Genomic DNA, 19,188 nt, shown 5'->3' on the forward strand with positions numbered 1-19,188 from the left:
ACAAACCACTGATACATTAAATTGTAATGCAGAACAATTATGGAATCATCTTTTTCTCACCTGCTAGGGTTTGAACTTCAGAAAGGGTCCAAAACCCCATTTATGACTTGCAAAGACTTTTCCGACACCTGAAATAGTTATAGTGTGAAAAGGTATTTCAGAAAATTCATAATGTCCTTGTGAACGAATCCCAAAACGACACACAAACCCAAGAACACGCAGGGCCTGATTCACAAAGGGCCTTCGCACTCGCGTTGGAGGCCCAGTAGTCGTGGGGGAGTCTTCGCAATCGGGGCAGAACCTCCGCAATGATTATTGGTTGATATTCTGCGTTCTTTATTATATTTGAATGAATGAAGCAGAAATATTGAGTGCTCTGAAAAAAATAACATGATGTTGGAGCTCTACCTGTCCCCTAAGTGAAAAACATTTATAATATTTTTGTGATTTTTATTGTAATTTGATGATATATCGAGAGGCGGGAAAACTCTTGTTGCCCCTGGGTTTCTTTTGAATACATAGTCAGTTTTTCTCCATAAACAATATTGTTGAGTAAAAAGAGTCAAACTGTGTTTTAGGTCATTTGATGATTGGGCCCATAAAGCATTACCTGGAAGTGACTTATGCATTTTAAGCCTGTATGAACGCGTGTAATATCAAACATTAAGACAATCAAAAGATCTGGAGATAGCCGACAGCTGTTTGGCATTTTTTAATGTCTATTTTGTTGTTGTTTTTGTAAAACTGTATTGGTGTGGAAATTGCCAATTTCTCGGCATTATGAAAAACAAATTATTAAAAGTGAAACATATTTTTGCTTCAAAAACCACAGAATTGACGTCTCTGGGACGGAGAGGAACTACTGTGTATTCAGATCTGCGCCTTGTGATAGGGCAGAATGCCACCACTCATAGCCCGTGGCTGAAGTGGGCTGCCCCATGGTGTAAGCTGTAGTGGGCGGAAAATGTGAATGACACAACATGTGAGAAGTTGGCCTGATATATGATGTTTCCAATTCTGGAACCACCTTGTATCAGTCCAAACTATCCCTTATGGTGTCTGGTTGTAAGTCAACCTTGTAGACAAGCTATCTTAATGGTAGCATAGACTAAGCAGCCTTAAAGGCTAAACTCAAGAGGTCGTGTTAAGCGAGCTGTTTTACCAATCACAGTCCTGTAATATCAAATGAAAGGACACCACACAAGTATATATTATAAAAATATATGTGTTTATTTCTAAAAATAATCCCCGGTACTCTTTATGAACAAAGGGGCACAAGCGTTAAATCAAAAGCACAGTATAACATACAAAGTTGCACAATTATGGATGAGGGCGGGTGGCCACTCAGACCATATATTAAGAAAGTGGTATAAGAGATACCAATCGAACGGTGGTTAGGCCTAGGGCCTAGGGAATCGCTGGGAGCAGTCGGGACAAGCAATGCTGAAGTCGGGAAAAGCCCGCAGGATTCGGGTGCAGTGCTTAAAGCACACGCATGCACCAATGTTAAGTCAATGGTGCGTAAAAGTTACACAAATAGAGTTTTAGGATACTTCTGTTGAACCTAGAAGGACAAAACTTTAGACACAGACCCTAGAGGTGTGTACCAGTGTGGGAACACCGGCGTTGCAATGTTACCTCACCCACAGGAAGCGGGTGCATAGGGTCGAAGTGGCGTCGGGTTTCGTCACGCAGGTTCTGGGTGCTTGAAGCTGAAGATGCTGCAGGCGATGTGAAGGAGAAGTGTCCGGTGTGATCCAAGGGTGGATCAGAGTAGGAAAGTACCTGAAAGCAGAGGGGACAGAGTCTGGGTCACTCAGCAGTGACCAGGGTGGAACCAGAATTTAAACAAAGGAGGGAGGTAGAGCTATTAGTTGGATTTATACTCCACTATCATAAGTAAATAAACAAAAGAAATCCAACATCAAGGGAAGGAAGGAGTGATCAATGGATATTGAAGCACTCAGTGTTTGTTAAAATACCCCTCACACACCAAAAGGCCCCTTGGTGTCATGCTTCATCATTGGGGTCTTCGCACCCCTCTATCGGGATGCGGCGTGCTGCGACCTACGGATACGCGGGAGCACTATAGAGTTGGCTATGTGTGGTGTACAGTGTGTGGGGTATGTGACTAAAGTGAGTAGGGAAAAAGTGGTGAAGGAAATTAAAAAGTACCTGGCACTAGAGTAAAAAAAATTTTATTCCGAACTCTGGCTGATACTAGTAAAAATAAGTGCAGGGCGAGATCAACCTGTTATATTAATGAACAGGATCTCTGGTGTGCTGTGTTTGTCGACATGTTTCGGAGACAAGCTCCTTCTTCAGGACAGGGGCACAAACTCCCTTCCCTACTCACGTCTTCTTCTACAAAAAAAGTGTAATATTTACAAAAAAGTGAAATTTTGTAGGAATAGGCTAAGTGTGCCTACAGCGGTCTGCTACAAGTACAATGACCTGTAGAAAGACAAAAACCAAAAAACTAATGGTTACCCATGTAGCGGGTAGTTGCAAGGCGCAGTCGCCTAGAACCACACCATGTGCTTTTTAATAAGCTAGTAAAAAGGACTCACAACACAAACAACATAAAACACATAGAACTAGGATTTTTACTGTCAGGTATACTCATACTTGTGAAGCCTGGTTGGTGGGCTTCATGAACAGCGCGTTGGGGTGTAGCTTCAATGGCTATCTGTGGTAGAGGATAATGCATTTTGTAAATAGCCATCTATTCCCACTTACTTCTAAAGATAAAGGTCGATTTCATATGGGATGTTCTCTTGGATGGTATACTCACAAGGTCCGGACACTTTGATCACCGCCTTACCCCTCTCGCTGCTCCGCTGGTATGGAGTCATGCGAAAGACATGGGTATTTATACTCTGTTTTGTTAATTGGTTTCGTTAATTGGGCGGAAACCGGAGTGTCTCCATGTATGGGTATTCCGCATGGTAGCCATACAGGGCGCTCGTATGTTGCTGCCGTGTTAACATGAGAATCGCGTCTGTCTGGTCTTGTCAGTGCCGCTTGACGCCGCTACTTCCTCGCGCATGCGCAGTTCTTCGTTCCTTCGCGCATGCGCACAGCCTGCAAGCGCTCCGATTCTTCTATGGGAAGCGCTGAGGACTTAGTGTATTTGTGAAGTGTCAATTATCTTCAGAATGGTACAGTATGTGGTCACAAGGCTTAGTACAGCGGGTGAGAAAGACAGCAGGAGCAGTGTTGTTCCCTCGATGGTTTTCAATAGGACACTACTTGAAAAACTTCGTGGTCCTTTTTTTGAGAGTAATGGAATATTTGGCTGTGTGATCTGTGGCATAGGTGTTATTATGATGTTCATGCTGACAGTTGGCTCCATGGCACATCATCATTGAGCCCATTAATATGTGTGCCCAGACGGAACACCCATCTTTGTTCCTTTTGAAAAAGGCCAGCATCAGTTGGTAATTGTTCGATTATTGTCCATCTCAAATCATTAACGCAATGTTGCATTGTGAGAAAATGTGTGGCCATTTTCGTTGTGCTTTTCTTGCATCGTACGTTACTTTTGTGTTCATTTAGACGCGTTTTTATGGCTCGTGTTGTCATTCCCACATATTCAAGGTGGCATGGGCACTTGATGAGGTAGATAACGTTTTTTGAGTTGCAGTTCGTAAATCTACGCTGCTCCCATGTTGATCCATTACTGAAGGTGAGTTTTTTACTTTTTTCCGTTAAGTGACAGCTGCTACAGTTCCCACAGGGAAAGTGGCCTTGGATCCCTATTGATAGTTGCGGGGACACAGTAGTAGGTTTTGGTCTGGTGTGTACCAAAATGTCTCTTAGGTTGCGTCCTCTGCGGTGGGCAAACATCGGTTTGTCTAGATCCAGATCACCACTCGTTAGTATTCTCCAGTGCTTGTTCACTATCTTGGATACTTCATTCGACATGGTGTTGTAGGTTGTCACACAGATTGGTTTTTTATTTTCAGTGGGTTCCCTTGTTCGTTCCTCCAGTAATGACTCTCTGTTGTTATTTCTTGCTCTTTTTAGCGCTTTGTTGATGATCCTGTTTGGGTATTCTCGTTGTTTGAGTTTGTCTTTCAGGTCAACCGCTTGTTCCTTGAAAATAGACACATCTGTGCAGTTACGCCTTAAGCGTAAGAACTGCCCGTAGGGCAGGTTTTCCCGTAGATGCCGAGGGTGAAAGCTATCGTACCTCAGTAGGCAATTTCTGGAAGTAGGTTTAAAATGGGTAGTCGTTTTTAGTATGCCTGCATCTGCATAGATGTTGAGATCTAGGAAAACCATTGTTTGGTCAGAAATTGTGCTCGTGAATTTCAAGAATGTGTTTTGGGTATTTAACCAAATCACAAAGGTTTCCGCTGACTGGCGGTCGCCTTGCCATATGACCAGGATGTCATCAATGTACCTTCTCCAACATTTTATATTTGACCTGTACGGGTTCTGTTCATGGAGTATCTTACTGGTCTCTAGATGGTGCACATAGAGACCAGCCAGGCTGGGAGCAAAGGTGCTTCCCATGCTGGTCCCATGGCATTGTTGGTAAATAGTTGTTTTATATTGGAAAAAGTTTTTTTGCAGAGCCAATGAGATACATTCCAGAACTAAGTCTCGTGGTGTTTGATAATTCCATTTGGTGGTGAAGAGTACTTCTTCGATGATCATCAACGTCTCATCGTGGGGCAGGCTGGTGTATAGACTTTCCACGTCAAGGGACATGAGTAGTTGGGTATGTGGGTCAAAGGTCATCTCCTGAAGAAGTTGTAATACTGCCTTGGTATCCTTGAGGTACGTGTTTGTAGATTGCACCAACGGTCTCAAGAATGCGTCCGCAAACTTTGACAGTGGTTCTAGGATGGAACCAATGCCTGAGACTATTGGTCTCCCCGGAGGTTTTCTGAAGTCCTTGTGTATCTTTGGGATACTGTAAAAATAGGGGATGCGGGGTTTCTTTTGCTCAAGGAATTCGCCTTCCTTTTTGCTCAGCCAGTTGTGTGTTAGACCCTCCTCAATCATACTTCCGATCTTTATCCTGAGTTGTTCCGTTGGATCCTGTTGTAGAACCATATAATTGCGTCTGTCCGACAGGAGGCGCATGCATTCAGTGTCATAGTCCTCAGCGGACTGTAACACTATTGCTCCCCCCTTGTCCGCTGGTTTTATGACTATGCTGGTGTCTCCAGATAGACTCTTTAAGGCAAGTTGTTCCTCCTTTGTAGTATTATGAAAGACTTGTGTGGATGACACATCTAATTTATTGACGTCCGTCATGACAGCCTTTTCAAAGGCGAGTAGTTCGATTGGGAGTACTGGGTCCGGAGGTGTGAAGGTCGATTTAGGTCTCAGACCAGTGTCTGTTGATGTAGTTATTGTTGGTTTGTCACTGAAAAAGACCTGTAGTTTCAGTTTTCGTACAAATTCTTTCATTTCGACATTTACTTTGAAGATGTCCGGTTTCTGTGTTGGTACAAAACCCAGTCCTTTATTTAGTACCTGTCTTTGGATACTCGTGAGTGGTTTAGAGGTGAGATTCACCACTAGGTCCCTCTCTGGTTGCTGGTTGATGCCTGGTTCGGTAGGGAGCCCGTCATGCTCCTGGTTTGTCTGGGGTTCCCTTGGTCTGTTGACTCCCATGTGACGTTGTTGCCCTTCCGGTTCCTTCCCCGTGTTCCTGGACGGGAGCCTAAAAAAGGCTGTGGATCATAAAAACCTCCATTGTAGTCTTGGTTCCATTGTGGGAAACTTTGTATATCCGGTTGATGGTTGAACTGGAAAGGTTGGAAAGGGGGGGGTTGGGGTGGTCCCATGAATTGTGGATACTGGGGCGGGTATCCCCTCCATCCTCTTTGTCTTGGGAATTGCTGTCGTCTTTGTCTCCATCCGCCTCTATTTGGGCGGTTCCTTCTGCCACCGCTGGAATTTGAACTGGCGGAGCTGCCGTCTGACCCATCACTATCTGTGTCATTTCGCGTGGATACATAGTCAGCCCTGGTGTATGGGTACGTTCCTTCCGGTGTAAATTTATCTTTGTCCTTACTCAATTTATTGAGTTTGTTTTGTTTCAAGGTGAATTCAAATTCCGTCATTTGTTGGTTCAATTCATCCAGTCTAGTCTTTAGGTCTTCTGTCGACATGTATGTTTTTAGTTTGACTTCGATTTTACCGATCTCTACTTTAAGTTCCTGTGTGATTCTGGTTGCTGTTTTTATTATTAGAACCAACCAGTCCCTGGTACAATGCCAAGAGATCAGTGACCACTCTTTTTTAAATTGTAAGTCGGTCTGAAAAATGAACGGTTCATTTTTTACAATAAGTCCTGCAGGTCCCATCTTGTTCCTCAAGTATCCTGTCATTATCAAGCCATGTAGAGCTGCCTTTATTTGGTTGCGTCTTAGTTTTACCAATTCATTCCAATCATCAATGTTTGGGCCGGGTTCAGGGTTGGTAAGTCCCTCAAAAGGGTTTACTGCTGCCAAAATTCTGCCAATCTCATCTTCGCCGAAGGTTAAGCCATGTTCGTCCTCCATTTCAGAGAGACCGCTGTGGTATACAGTGACCTAGTGTATGTGTTTATGTGTTGTGGAGAAATTCACGAGCACAATTTCTGACCAAACAATGGTTTTCCTAGATCTCAACATCTATGCAGATGCAGGCATACTAAAAACGACTACCCATTTTAAACCTACTTCCAGAAATTGCCTACTGAGGTACGATAGCTTTCACCCTCGGCATCTACGGGAAAACCTGCCCTACGGGCAGTTCTTACGCTTAAGGCGTAACTGCACAGATGTGTCTATTTTCAAGGAACAAGCGGTTGACCTGAAAGACAAACTCAAACAACGAGAATACCCAAACAGGATCATCAACAAAGCGCTAAAAAGAGCAAGAAATAACAACAGAGAGTCATTACTGGAGGTACGAACAAGGGAACCCACTGAAAATAAAAGACCAATCTGTGTGACAACCTACAACACCATGTCGAATGAAGTATCCAAGATAGTGAACAAGCACTGGAGAATACTAACGAGTGGTGATCTGGATCTAGACAAACCGATGTTTGCCCACCGCAGAGGACGCAACCTAAGAGACATTTTGGTACACACCAGACCAAAACCTACTACTGTGTCCCCGCAACTATCAATAGGGATCCAAGGCCACTTTCCCTGTGGGAACTGTAGCAGCTGTCACTTAACGGAAAAAAGTAAAAAACTCACCTTCAGTAATGGATCAACATGGGAGCAGCGTAGATTTACGAACTGCAACTCAAAAAACGTTATCTACCTCATCAAGTGCCCATGCCACCTTGAATATGTGGGAATGACAACACGAGCCATAAAAACGCGTCTAAATGAACACAAAAGTAACGTACGATGCAAGAAAAGCACAACGAAAATGGCCACACATTTTCTCACAATGCAACATTGCGTTAATGATTTGAGATGGACAATAATCGAACAATTACCAACTGATGCTGGCCTTTTTCAAAAGGAACAAAGATGGGTGTTCCGTCTGGGCACACATATTAATGGGCTCAATGATGATGTGCCATGGAGCCAACTGTCAGCATGAACATCATAATAACACCTATGCCACAGATCACACAGCCAAATATTCCATTACTCTCAAAAAAAGGACCACGAAGTTTTTCAAGTAGTGTCCTATTGAAAACCATCGAGGGAACAACACTGCTCCTGCTGTCTTTCTCACCCGCTGTACTAAGCCTTGTGACCACATACTGTACCATTCTGAAGATAATTGACACTTCACAAATACACTAAGTCCTCAGCGCTTCCCATAGAAGAATCGGAGCGCTTGCAGGCTGTGCGCATGCGCGAAGGAACGAAGAACTGCGCATGCGCGAGGAAGTAGCGGCGTCAAGCGGCACTGACAAGACCAGACAGACGCGATTCTCATGTTAACACGGCAGCAACATACGAGCGCCCTGTATGGCTACCATGCGGAATACCCATACATGGAGACACTCCGGTTTCCGCCCAATTAACGAAACCAATTAACAAAACAGAGTATAAATACCCATGTCTTTCGCATGACTCCATACCAGCGGAGCAGCGAGAGGGGTAAGGCGGTGATCAAAGTGTCCGGACCTTGTGAGTATACCATCCAAGAGAACATCCCATATGAAATCGACCTTTATCTTTAGAAGTAAGTGGGAATAGATGGCTATTTACAAAATGCATTATCCTCTACCACAGATAGCCATTGAAGCTACACCCCAACGCGCTGTTCATGAAGCCCACCAACCAGGCTTCACAAGTATGAGTATACCTGACAGTAAAAATCCTAGTTCTATGTGTTTTATGTTGTTTGTGTTGTGAGTCCTTTTTACTAGCTTATTAAAAAGCACATGGTGTGGTTCTAGGCGACTGCGCCTTGCAACTACCCGCTACATGGGTAACCATTAGTTTTTTGGTTTTTGTCTTTCTACAGGTCATTGTACTTGTAGCAGACCGCTGTAGGCACACTTAGCCTATTCCTACAAAATTTCACTTTTTTGTAAATATTACACTTTTTTTGTAGAAGAAGACGTGAGTAGGGAAGGGAGTTTGTGCCCCTGTCCTGAAGAAGGAGCTTGTCTCCGAAACATGTCGACAAACACAGCACACCAGAGATCCTGTTCATTAATATAACAGGTTGATCTCGCCCTGCACTTATTTTTACTAGTATCAGCCAGAGTTCGGAATAAAAATTTTTTTACTCTAGTGCCAGGTACTTTTTAATTTCCTTCACCACTTTTTCCCTACTCACTTTAGTCACATACCCCACACACTGTACACCACACATAGCCAACTCTATAGTGCTCCCGCGTATCCGTAGGTCGCAGCACGCCGCATCCCGATAGAGGGGTGCGAAGACCCCAATGATGAAGCATGACACCAAGGGGCCTTTTGGTGTGTGAGGGGTATTTTAACAAACACTGAGTGCTTCAATATCCATTGATCACTCCTTCCTTCCCTTGATGTTGGATTTCTTTTGTTTACAGGGTGGAACCAGGACGGAACCAGGCAATGTTGGGCGCAATCAGGTGGTTGTCGAGGAGCTTCTCTCCGCTGCCACGTGGGCTCTGGGGCATCTGCGACATCCAGAAGCGGGTCATGAGCTGTCCCACGTAGGCTCTCACCGTCGGCGCTGTCGGCTTCAAGATCGGAGCAAACAACACTTGGCAAGAGCAATCCACGCGGAACTGGAAGATTGCTTCTCACTCGGACCAGGAGGGTCAGAGTGGGTGCTCCTTTTCAGAGGAGCGGGTGCAAGTCTGGAGCAACCAGAATCACAAGTCGTATTTAGGTTTTCGCAGGCACAGGGGCCACAAGCCAGCTGACAAGTGACCGGGCCAACGCGTTGAGCCAAAGAAAGCAGAAGGGCCCCACGCAGCACTCGTCGAGTGTAGAGGGGTGAGCTTCGGTGCAAGAGTGGCTCAGGGTTAGGGCTTCTCAACCCCCGGTGTACAGCTTCGAGGGTCACTCGTGGGCTGCACGGTCAGCGTCTCGTGGTCTTTTCAAGATGGCGTGCCCCACGCTTCAGGTCGCCTCCACGGGTCTCAGCTCTGCAGGGACTGTGGATTGGGCTGTAAGAAGGCAGGCAAGCTTGATCTCGTCGATCTCTGTCGCTCGAGTTCCGGCAGGAACTGCAACAAAGCAGACGTCGAGGTGCCGGATGGTGCCTGTTTGCACAGGGTGGTCACTCCTTGACCACAAGGGAGATTCTTCAGTCTTCTACGTCGAGTAGGATGTCGAAGGGTCCAGAGTTTCGTTTCTTATGTTTCATCAGGATAATCTGAAGTGCATTGGCACTGCTCCCATTCGTATACCAATCTAGGGGGCTGGATTACCTGCTAGGTCCCCTCCTATGGGTGGGATCCAGGAAGGGGGTGGATACACCGATTTCCTTTGATCCAGGCTGCGCTGGGACAGAGGCTGGTGGGCCCCAGAACCGGTTTGGCCGGATTATGCAAGGGGCAGCCTTGTGCTCCCCAGGCAGTGTCTGGTTTCTTTCAAACCTCCCTGCTACAATCCACTATCTCCTGTCTGGGGGGGGGTGACACCTCCCTGCGACAGGAAATCCTTTGTCCAGGCCTCCTTGGCTGAGTTTCGGTGAGCTGCAGGAGGTCAGACCTGTGTCTGTGGCAGAAGCATCCATTTTGTGGATCTGAGGCTCTTTTAAAAAATCAACCGCATTACAGCAAAGTAACATGTCTTCTCCCTCTAGAGGGGTGGAATGCTATCCCCGTCGCCAGGACTGGCGAGGGGATAGTATTCCAAATCGTATGACACCTTACACGACATGTTTTGATAAAGCCAAACCAAAGTTGCCATATAACCGCGAGGATTATAATGCACTTAATAGTATATGCTATGGCATTATCCCGGAACAGCTTAGGGAGTTGTTCCCGACAGCTGCAGACAGGCTCAGCTCATGCTAGAGCTCCATCTCACATTAAACCACGCACTCTGCCTCCAGGATTGATAAGGCCTTCCATAGGAGTGGCTCACAGGTTTATATGTGTCCAGATAGGTTTAGATATAGGCATACTATATCTAAGCAAGGGGTGATTACACCACCTTTCCCCAGCTGAGTGATCAGCCAGTTGTGTCAATTTAAGAACCAGCCAGGGGTGGCAAAAGATATGCTGCAGCCCCTGGTAGGCCTTGGATGCACCTATGCCCTGGGCACCTATAGTGCTCTGTACAGGGGCTGATAAGGTGACCCAAGCCAATCTAGTTATGCACCTAGGGTACATGGAATCCATTTTACAGAGAGAGCAGGTAGCCTGGGGCCCTGATTAGCAGGGAACCAGGCCAACTAAGTCGAAAACCAGCTAAACACAGCCAAAAAATCTGGGGTAACCATAGTCGGGTATCCACCTTCCTACACACAACAAAGAAGCAATGGGTAAAGAGAACTCACCCAATATGCCAGGACAGAGGAATTATGGATTTGTCACATTTGGTACATAATCCGTCTTCTGCTACATAATATGCAAATTTAGCAACAAAAACATTCTAGCCCAAATGAATCAAAAGCTACTTAAAATGCGTCAACACCGTGTTGCTGCACTGTGGGTGGCCCTTCGTAAACGCTGATGGTCAATTTTCTGTTGCTTATTTCTTTATTTGAGTATGAAAGTGGTACTAATTAGGTTAAACATTTATCCCTAAAGCGTTAAAATGTGACGCAATAACAAAATAATGAAGTAATACTAACGCAAACTGTGCCACATTGCACCAAACAATGTGACTTTTTTGCTGCATAATTTTGTCCTCCCTTCGTGCATAATGCCAGAGGCAGCCAATAAGTGACCTAATAAACGGAAACAGAGTTCCACGTTTGCAAATTTCTAAAGCAATACAATGTGCACAAAACTATTACTACTAAATATTATTTGTGAATGTTTATTTATTTTTTGCTAACTTTTCTGAAATGTACTAATAAATGTAGTAAAACATTTTTTTTACCTCTAATACATTGTTTCACTTTTGCAGGATTTAATACTGATGTTGCCAAACCATTTCTAAGATATTATGAAATGCTGTCCTATGACAGAGAGGGTTTACATCAAAGCCACCAACGAGCTAAGCGCGCCACTGAACAGCAAGATGGGCGGGTTCCACTGGAGTTTCATGCTTATCACAGGTATGTTTGAAATATGATCCATTTTTCATAAACGTTAGTCAGGGCCGCAGTAGTTATGGGGTTTTGCGGCAGGGGCATTTTCCTCATAATTATGCATTTGACACATTAGCCATATAATCCATCATTTGCTGCATAATCTGCAGATTCTAACAAAAACACATTTTTTCGACTTCTAATGGATCCTAAGTTACCAGAAACATGGTGACATGTTTCCTCACAGTGAAAGGTAATTTGCATAGGCTGACGGGTCCACTACCTCTTGTTTATTGCTGTATTTGTGCATTAAACTGGTATTAAGAAGGTGAAACATTTGCCCTGACAGTGTTAATCTGGATGAAAATGTCAAAATAATGAAGTAATACGATCAAAAAATGTGGTGCCTTGCACCACATAATTGGCCTTTTCTTGCCATATAATTTAGTGAATCCTGCCGCATAATTTGGTCCTCCCATGCCACAAAATTCCACTGGCCCTATTTTTCGTATAGTTTCATCAAAAGTGAATCTCAGGCTCATGAGAATCGTGTTTTCAGCAGCCTGAGTGACAGTTCTCAGTGCATTCTATGCAGCAGACTTGGTACTTCATTACATAGAAGTCGTTGTTTCGAAATCAAATAATGGCGGCATAAGGGACAATGTATAACAAGCATTGGCATAACCAATAGGTCTTGCTTTTGGGACCTTATAAGTATTTAGTTATGCAGCACAATATCCTTGATGCAACAACATTAACTGTTTCATGGTTAAACACTTATAAGGTCCCAAAGGCGAGACCTATTGGCTAAGCCAATGCTTGTTTTGAAGATGTTAATACATTCCCACATATAAGGACATCTATGGTATAGGCTGGGCTGTTACATATGGATTTGCTTCTCATTATTGCATACTTTTGACTAGCTATGTTAATTTATACTACAATGTACATACCTTTTTTTAAAAATTGACTTAAACTTGAGTTTAAATATTTGTGTGGAATGTGTGTTTAATTTTTTAACACAATTACATGTAACCTGCTGTGGAGGGGTTCTCTGTGCAGTTAACAGGCTGTGGCAGGGTTCTCTGTGTAGTCATTGAGTGAAAGGAGATGAGGATGACACCGGAGAAAGGCAGAGAGGTGTGTCAATAGTGAAAGAGAGTAGGAGTGAAAGGAGGAGGGAGAAGCAGTGAGAGGGGAAAGATGAGGGGAGACAGTGAAAGGTGAGCAATGGGGGAAGCAGGAAAGTAATGAAGAGGGACAACACTAGATGGGGTGGGTCTAGGAAACAACAATGAAAGGTAGAAACGTGTGGCAGAGAGAAATAAGAAAAAAAAAGTATCAAATGTAGAGGACGAGAGAGGGTCAGTAGTGAATGAATGAGGGGGCGGAGAGGAGGCTCTGAGGGAGAGCGACGGCTAAAGGCCGAGAGGAAAGCCAGATGGCGCGGCGCGTGAAGTGGCTGGTGTGAAAGAGCAGCAGGGAAGGGGGCGGAGAGGAGGTTCTGAGGGAGAGCGACGGCTAAAGGCTGAGAGGAAAGCCAGATGGCGGCTACGCGTGTGCATGTGCGCGTAACCGCAAGCTTGAGGCCAGCAAAAGCGTGTGGTAGCACTTTGAAAACCCACTTACTAAATGTCTCGCCTGAGACAGTGCATGCGCTGGCTCAGGCAAGACCTAAAAATGAAGAAAGGACTAACATAAAAAAGCATACTTCTGAAAAGAAGACAGGAGCGCTCTAAATGCGCATGCGCGTGAATGTCATGCATGCATGCAATGTAGGCAGTGCACACGTCCTTCACACTTACACACACACACAAGCCAATCTCCTAATTTCTCCATGAGCGTTGAAATATGTGAGTACAAGGAGGATTTTATTTTGTTGGGCAAAACATTTCACTCAATCGAAGCTTCCACAAAAGTGGATACTTGGCAAGCTTTGCAAGCTGCGTAACATATACAGTTTGAAATCTTCGCAGACCTTTCTCACCTCCTTCACATTTTAAGAAATATATGTATACCTGTAAAATTACTGATTTTATTTTTTAATAGGACTGGCAACAACAGTGGTTTACCCACAACCACCCACAAGATGTTTGGATTTGCTCTCTAAACTTGCCCTGTTATTATATATATGTGATTGTTGCCAAGACCTTTTGCACCTAGTGGAAGTCCTCCATCCTGCCACGTTTGCTGAACCCTTGCATGCAGCCTCATGTTCTGTCTGACCCGCGCTGTCTGTTTTGCTCTCTTTGATATGTAGGGCCAAGCTGCTTTTCACAGCTAGTTGTGCACCAAACCATCCCGTTCTTTATATATAAGACCATATAGGTCTTGTGTTCTACACCTTTCCTTATATAAAGGTCTTGTGTTCTACACCTATATTCAAGACCATATATGTCTTTGGTTTCTACCCCTTTCCTTATATACAAGTCTTGTGTTCTAATCCTTTCTTATATACAAGACCTTATAGGCCGTGTGTTCTACACCTTTGCTTATATATAGGTCTTGTGTTCTACACCTTTACTTATATACAAGACCTTATAGGCCCTGTGTTCTACGTCTTTCCTTAAATACAAGACGTTATAGGCCCTATGTTCTACGCCTTTCCTTATAAACAATACCTTATAGGCCCTGTGTTCTACGCCTTTCCTTACATACAAGACCTTATAGGCCCTGTGTTCTACGCCTTTCCTTATATACAAGACCTTATAGACCCTGTGTTCTATACCTCTCCTTATATACAATACCTCATAGACCCGCTCTGTGTTCTACACCTCTCCTTATATACAAGACCTTATAGACCCTGTGTTCTACACCTCTCCTTATATACAAGACCTTATAGGCTCTGTGTTCTACACCTCTCCTTATATACAAGACCTTATAGGCTCTGTGTTCTACACCTCTCCTTATATACAAGACCTTATAGGCTCTGTGTTCTACACCTCTCCCCCACTGGATGAAGCGCCTCTGAAGCCGCTGGTAATGGCGGGGCCACCACCTAAATCCTGGATGGCTGACAAAGTTTACTTTTTTCATCCCGAAGATTAGCCAATGGGTTGTGAACCAGCGACAGAGAGGGTGCATGGCATGACATGGAACCTGGCAGTGTGGCACAAAGCATGTAAAGGGGCCAACATGAATACAGTGGCCAAGCCCAAAAAACAGTGGTATGCAGTGAGTTTTCAGAGCCTACAGGGACACGTGAGACAACAAAGCTGCGATGTAGTCACCCCACACAGCGATCGCTCCTGAAATACTGCCTGTGCCTGCCTAAAATGACGGCCGCAACAAACCCTCCTGCGTCTCTCCTGACCTTTTCTCCCTCCTCCCCCTTCCCCCTTCCCCTACCCTCTCTACTCTTCTCCACTTTCCTGCTACTGACCTTTGCCCTCACCTGTCCTGGCCCTTAGTCCCCACCCTGTTTATCTGTGAACTTTCCCTCGTTAATTGAGATCTAGCTATTTTGTCTGATGCCCGATGGAGCTACCTGGTTTAGCTATAGGGGAGACAGGTCGGGGATTCCCTCCTTGGTTGTCACCTACCCAGTCGGTCTTTAGACCGACTTCCTTTCGTCTCTCCTGTCGTCTCTTCCCGCATCCTCCCTCTATTTATGTCTCTCTGTCTCTCCTCTGTCAATGTATTGAGACTGATCTATTTTGTCTGATGCCCGATGGAGCTATCTGGTTTAGCTATAGGAGAGATGGGCCGTGTGATTCCCTCCTTGGTCGTCACCTACCCAGTCGGTCTTTAGACAGACTTCCTTTGGTCTCTCCTTGTGGTCTCTTCCCTTATCCTCCATTTCTCACCTCCCCTACCCCCCACTACCTTTCTCTCTCCTTTCTCTCCTCTCCTAATGTATAGCCTATTTTTGTATGTATTGTGTAATTGTTGATATTTTTCTGTTACATTGTTGATTCTCATGTAAAGCGCTCTGATACCTTCGGGTCTAGCCATCGCTACATAAAACTCTTTAAATAAATAAATAAAAATAAAATATAGGCTCTGTGTTCTACACCTCTCCTTATATACAAGACCTTATAGGCTCTGTGTTCTACACCTCTCTTTATATACAAGACCTTATAGGCTCTGTGTTCTACACCTCTCCTTATATACAACACCATATAGGCTCTGTGTTCTACACCTATCCTTATATACAAGACCTTGTAGGCTCTGTGTTCTATGACTTTCCTTATATACAAGACCTTATAGGCCCTGTGTTCTACGCCTTTCCTTATATACAAGACCTTAAATATCTTGTGTTATACGCAATTCCTTATATACAAGACCTTATATGCCTTGTGTTCTACACATTTCCTTGTATACAAGACCTTACATGCCCTTTGTTCTACACTTTTTCTGTTATATAAGACCTTAAAGGCCCTGTGTTATACACCTTTACATATATACCAGAATGTATAGGCCTTGTGCTCTAAACCAGCAGTTCTTGACCTGTTGCGCACAAGCCACTGGGAGTCAGCAATGCCCAATCAGTTTAGGAATTTATATAAATTATATAAGCAGATGAAGAAAGTATATACACATAAAGAAGCGAAACGTAAAACAGAAAATTTGAAAGGCTCTCTAAGTAGGAAATTGGAATTGGAGGCTAAAAACTAACTTGGTATATTTAGCTTGATTGGTGGGAGTAGCGCAAGTACAACAGCAGCACGACAACTGGTGGCCACAATTGAAGCAGTGGTATGTGTCAACAAAAAGAGAGGATTCATTAAGAGTAAAAAAGACAGAGTTAGAGCCTTTTATATCGGCATGACTTTTAGAAATAAAACCAAATTTTGACAATTCCTAATGTTTCCATCAAAATGAAAATGTTGTTTTTTTGTATATTTTTTGTTTGAGAATTAGATACAATATTTCATAATTTGTGTATTTGATGTATATATGTTTCAGTATATTTGGGTATATTTTCTGAGGTTCAGAAAGCCTCCCGGCTTCTAATATTGATTCTGTTGGGCTTCGCAGAAGTGAAAATTTGGCGAGTCGCAGATTTCTTCATTCACCGGAAGCCTGAACTCTCAGTACTGTGTGGATTATCTTGAGAGTCTGAGATTTTAGCAGAGTCCTATGACTTTCCTGATTTCAGGATTCCCTAATATTGTTGTTTGTGTAGGCCCAGTCTTGGGTAGGGGCATATTCCAGTCTGCTTAATTTACAACAGCTTGGCACAGGCGTTGTGGTTAGGGTCACCCAGAGAAGTAAAGGCCTATTCCCGCGTCTGCAGTGATGACACTCAGCTGTGGTGGTTCACAGTTTTGAGGATTTTCCTGAAACTCGCCATGATCCTCTGTCAGAATTGGAGGACACTTGAGCCAAATATTTTTGTCTGACTCTGTTCAGTTTTGTGCCGCCAAGAAAGTAGGATGGTTCCATATTGGTGATTCTGTATCCTTGGGAAAAGCCATGTCTAAACTATCTTTCTGAACGTGAGATGTTTTTGTAAGCCTCATATCTTAGGGGAAACGGCCCCTACAACGCAGCCGTTTCCACGCATAACCATAATCACGTATGCATTACAACGCATGCGTGGTTACAACAAATAGCCTTTACCACGCATACCTTTACTACGAGATATGTAGTAAAGGCATGTGTGCTAAAGTTAAAAGAAAAAAAGAGGGGGTTTGGAGGGGTCTCCCCCCCCCCCCCCAAAAAGCGTGGGATTAAAAAAGGGGGCTTGGGGGGCACCCCTCAAAATAAACATTTAAAAAACGCATCTGTTTAAAGAAAAAGATGTGGAGGCAATCAGCATCGTTAGAGGAAACGGAAGGACACTTCCGCTTCCTCTTAACGACATGCAACATCACCTCGGAAGATCAAGGAGAGGAGAGGTAAGGGGGAATGAGGGGGTGGTGTCACGCATGAGTAAATATAAAGGATACATTTCTCACGCAAGGGTAAATTTAAAGGGTACATTTACAGGGTGATATCCTTTAACATGAAAATGCCATTAACATGCATATTTTAACAACGAAAATCGTTGTAAAAGTATGCGTGTAAAAGATATTTTCGTGGTAAAGGAAGTGTGTGGTGATTGTGTGTGGTGATGGCATTCGCGTTGTAACGCATGCGTGGTACAGTCATTCAACCATATCTGAGCTGGCAAAGTGTTACTAAGCTTTGCCACCAGCACTGAGAAGGATCGGCTAGTCAAGACGCTGTTCGGTTTTCTTCACAACTCATCTTCCAGGAACTGCGGACCTTTTACTTCGAAATCTCTGTGCATAATGCAAAGTGCCTTAGGGGCAGAGCATCTCTATTGGTATACAATGAAATCATGCAACTTCTGCGTAATGTGTCCCCTTCAATGGAGGTGTGGTAACAGTCTCGCTGCGGTGTTTTGGCTACTGTGCAATTTGCGCTGTAAGAACCAGGGAGCTCCTAGGCCATTGGCGTAGTCAACCTGTAACATGTGGAGGGTGGTAATGGCATGTAGGTTTCTATGGATATCCTATGTGAGCGGTGGTGTATCACAGTGTCCTGCCAGAGGCCCACGTTACTAGTTGTCCCTATTATTTTTTTGGTCCGTGCGAAAAACTTGTCGAAAAATTGTCTAATATTTCAGTTCACCTAAGGTAATTTACTTAGATGGGTAGACACGATGTGCAGACTACATTATGAAACAGGATGTATTCATTTGGTTCAGTTTGTGGAAAATTACTTGATTTTTAGTATATGTTTTTCTTTATTTAATGGGCTGTATGGAAGTGTATCAAGGTCAACAATAATGACCTACACAAATATTTCATCTACTACATCATCTACCACTGTTATAAAGAGAATATTTTTAACTCAACATCTGCTCACCTATCTTACCAGGTGGTTTATCAGTTAGGCTGATTCAGTGGATGTGATGTTTTTTTCATGCAATATCCCGCAAAGCAATATAGTTAGAGTATATAATTTAATTAATATTTTTTTGAACTCTCTGTCTACCCGCCTTGTTGTTTATCCATCCTCCTGTTCAAAAAGTTACACAAGTTTATGACAGAAAACTTTATATATACATTTGTATGTTATTTATGAAACATATGTATATTTTCCTGCCTTGCAGAAAATTCAAGATGATGTTGAAGCGAGACGCCACAGCTTTCGCAGACGCCTTTGAAATTGTCGAAAAGGGAAAAACCTCTCACACGGACGTTTCTTTTCTATACTCTGGGGAACTGCAAGGTATGGTTACATTTGTAACTTGTGAGAAATGTGTTCTCTAAACACCTATGGCCTACATGTAGAGGAAGAAAATAGCTATCATGGCGGGGCTGGGCTTCCCGCGTCACAGGAAGGAGGATTGGTGGCTGCACTTTGCATGTTCTCCACCCAGGCTGCATTACATCCTGGGTGGAGAACATGCCCAGGCTTCCATTTACCATCTGAGCGGCGAACCACAGCATTCAGCCCAATTGCAACGCTGCATTGCAGCATTGTGATTGGCTGGGAGCCTGGGTGCTTATTTCCTGGTTCCTGTGTAGAGTAGAGGTTGCGGGTCATGACCGTCGCGACTAACAGGTACGTTTCTTTCTTCGCTTCTCCCACCCCCGCCACTGTTCC

At 44.0% G+C, this 19,188-nt stretch overlaps 1 protein-coding gene across 2 annotated transcripts in view; it reads left to right on the forward strand.

The window, feature by feature from the left end:
• The first annotated feature begins 11,504 nt into the window (after window positions 1-11,504).
• The window catches only part of LOC144798543 (disintegrin and metalloproteinase domain-containing protein 10-like), an 87,802-nt gene continuing 80,118 nt past the window's right edge, over window positions 11,505-19,188 (forward strand). Inside the window, exons 1-2 of one of the 2 annotated variants that reach the window (XM_078669471.1) lie at window positions 11,505-11,652; window positions 18,692-18,810. In XM_078669471.1, coding sequence (XP_078525597.1) covers window positions 11,546-11,652; window positions 18,692-18,810 — 226 coding nt within the window. In that variant the 5' untranslated portion in view covers window positions 11,505-11,545. The remainder of the gene's footprint in view (window positions 11,653-18,691; window positions 18,811-19,188) is intronic. The other variant, XM_078669472.1, reaches the window with a different exon arrangement.

This window comes from Lissotriton helveticus, chromosome 12 (assembly GCF_964261635.1).
Source record: "Lissotriton helveticus chromosome 12, aLisHel1.1, whole genome shotgun sequence".
In the NCBI taxonomy this organism is placed as follows: domain Eukaryota; kingdom Metazoa; phylum Chordata; class Amphibia; order Caudata; family Salamandridae; genus Lissotriton; species Lissotriton helveticus.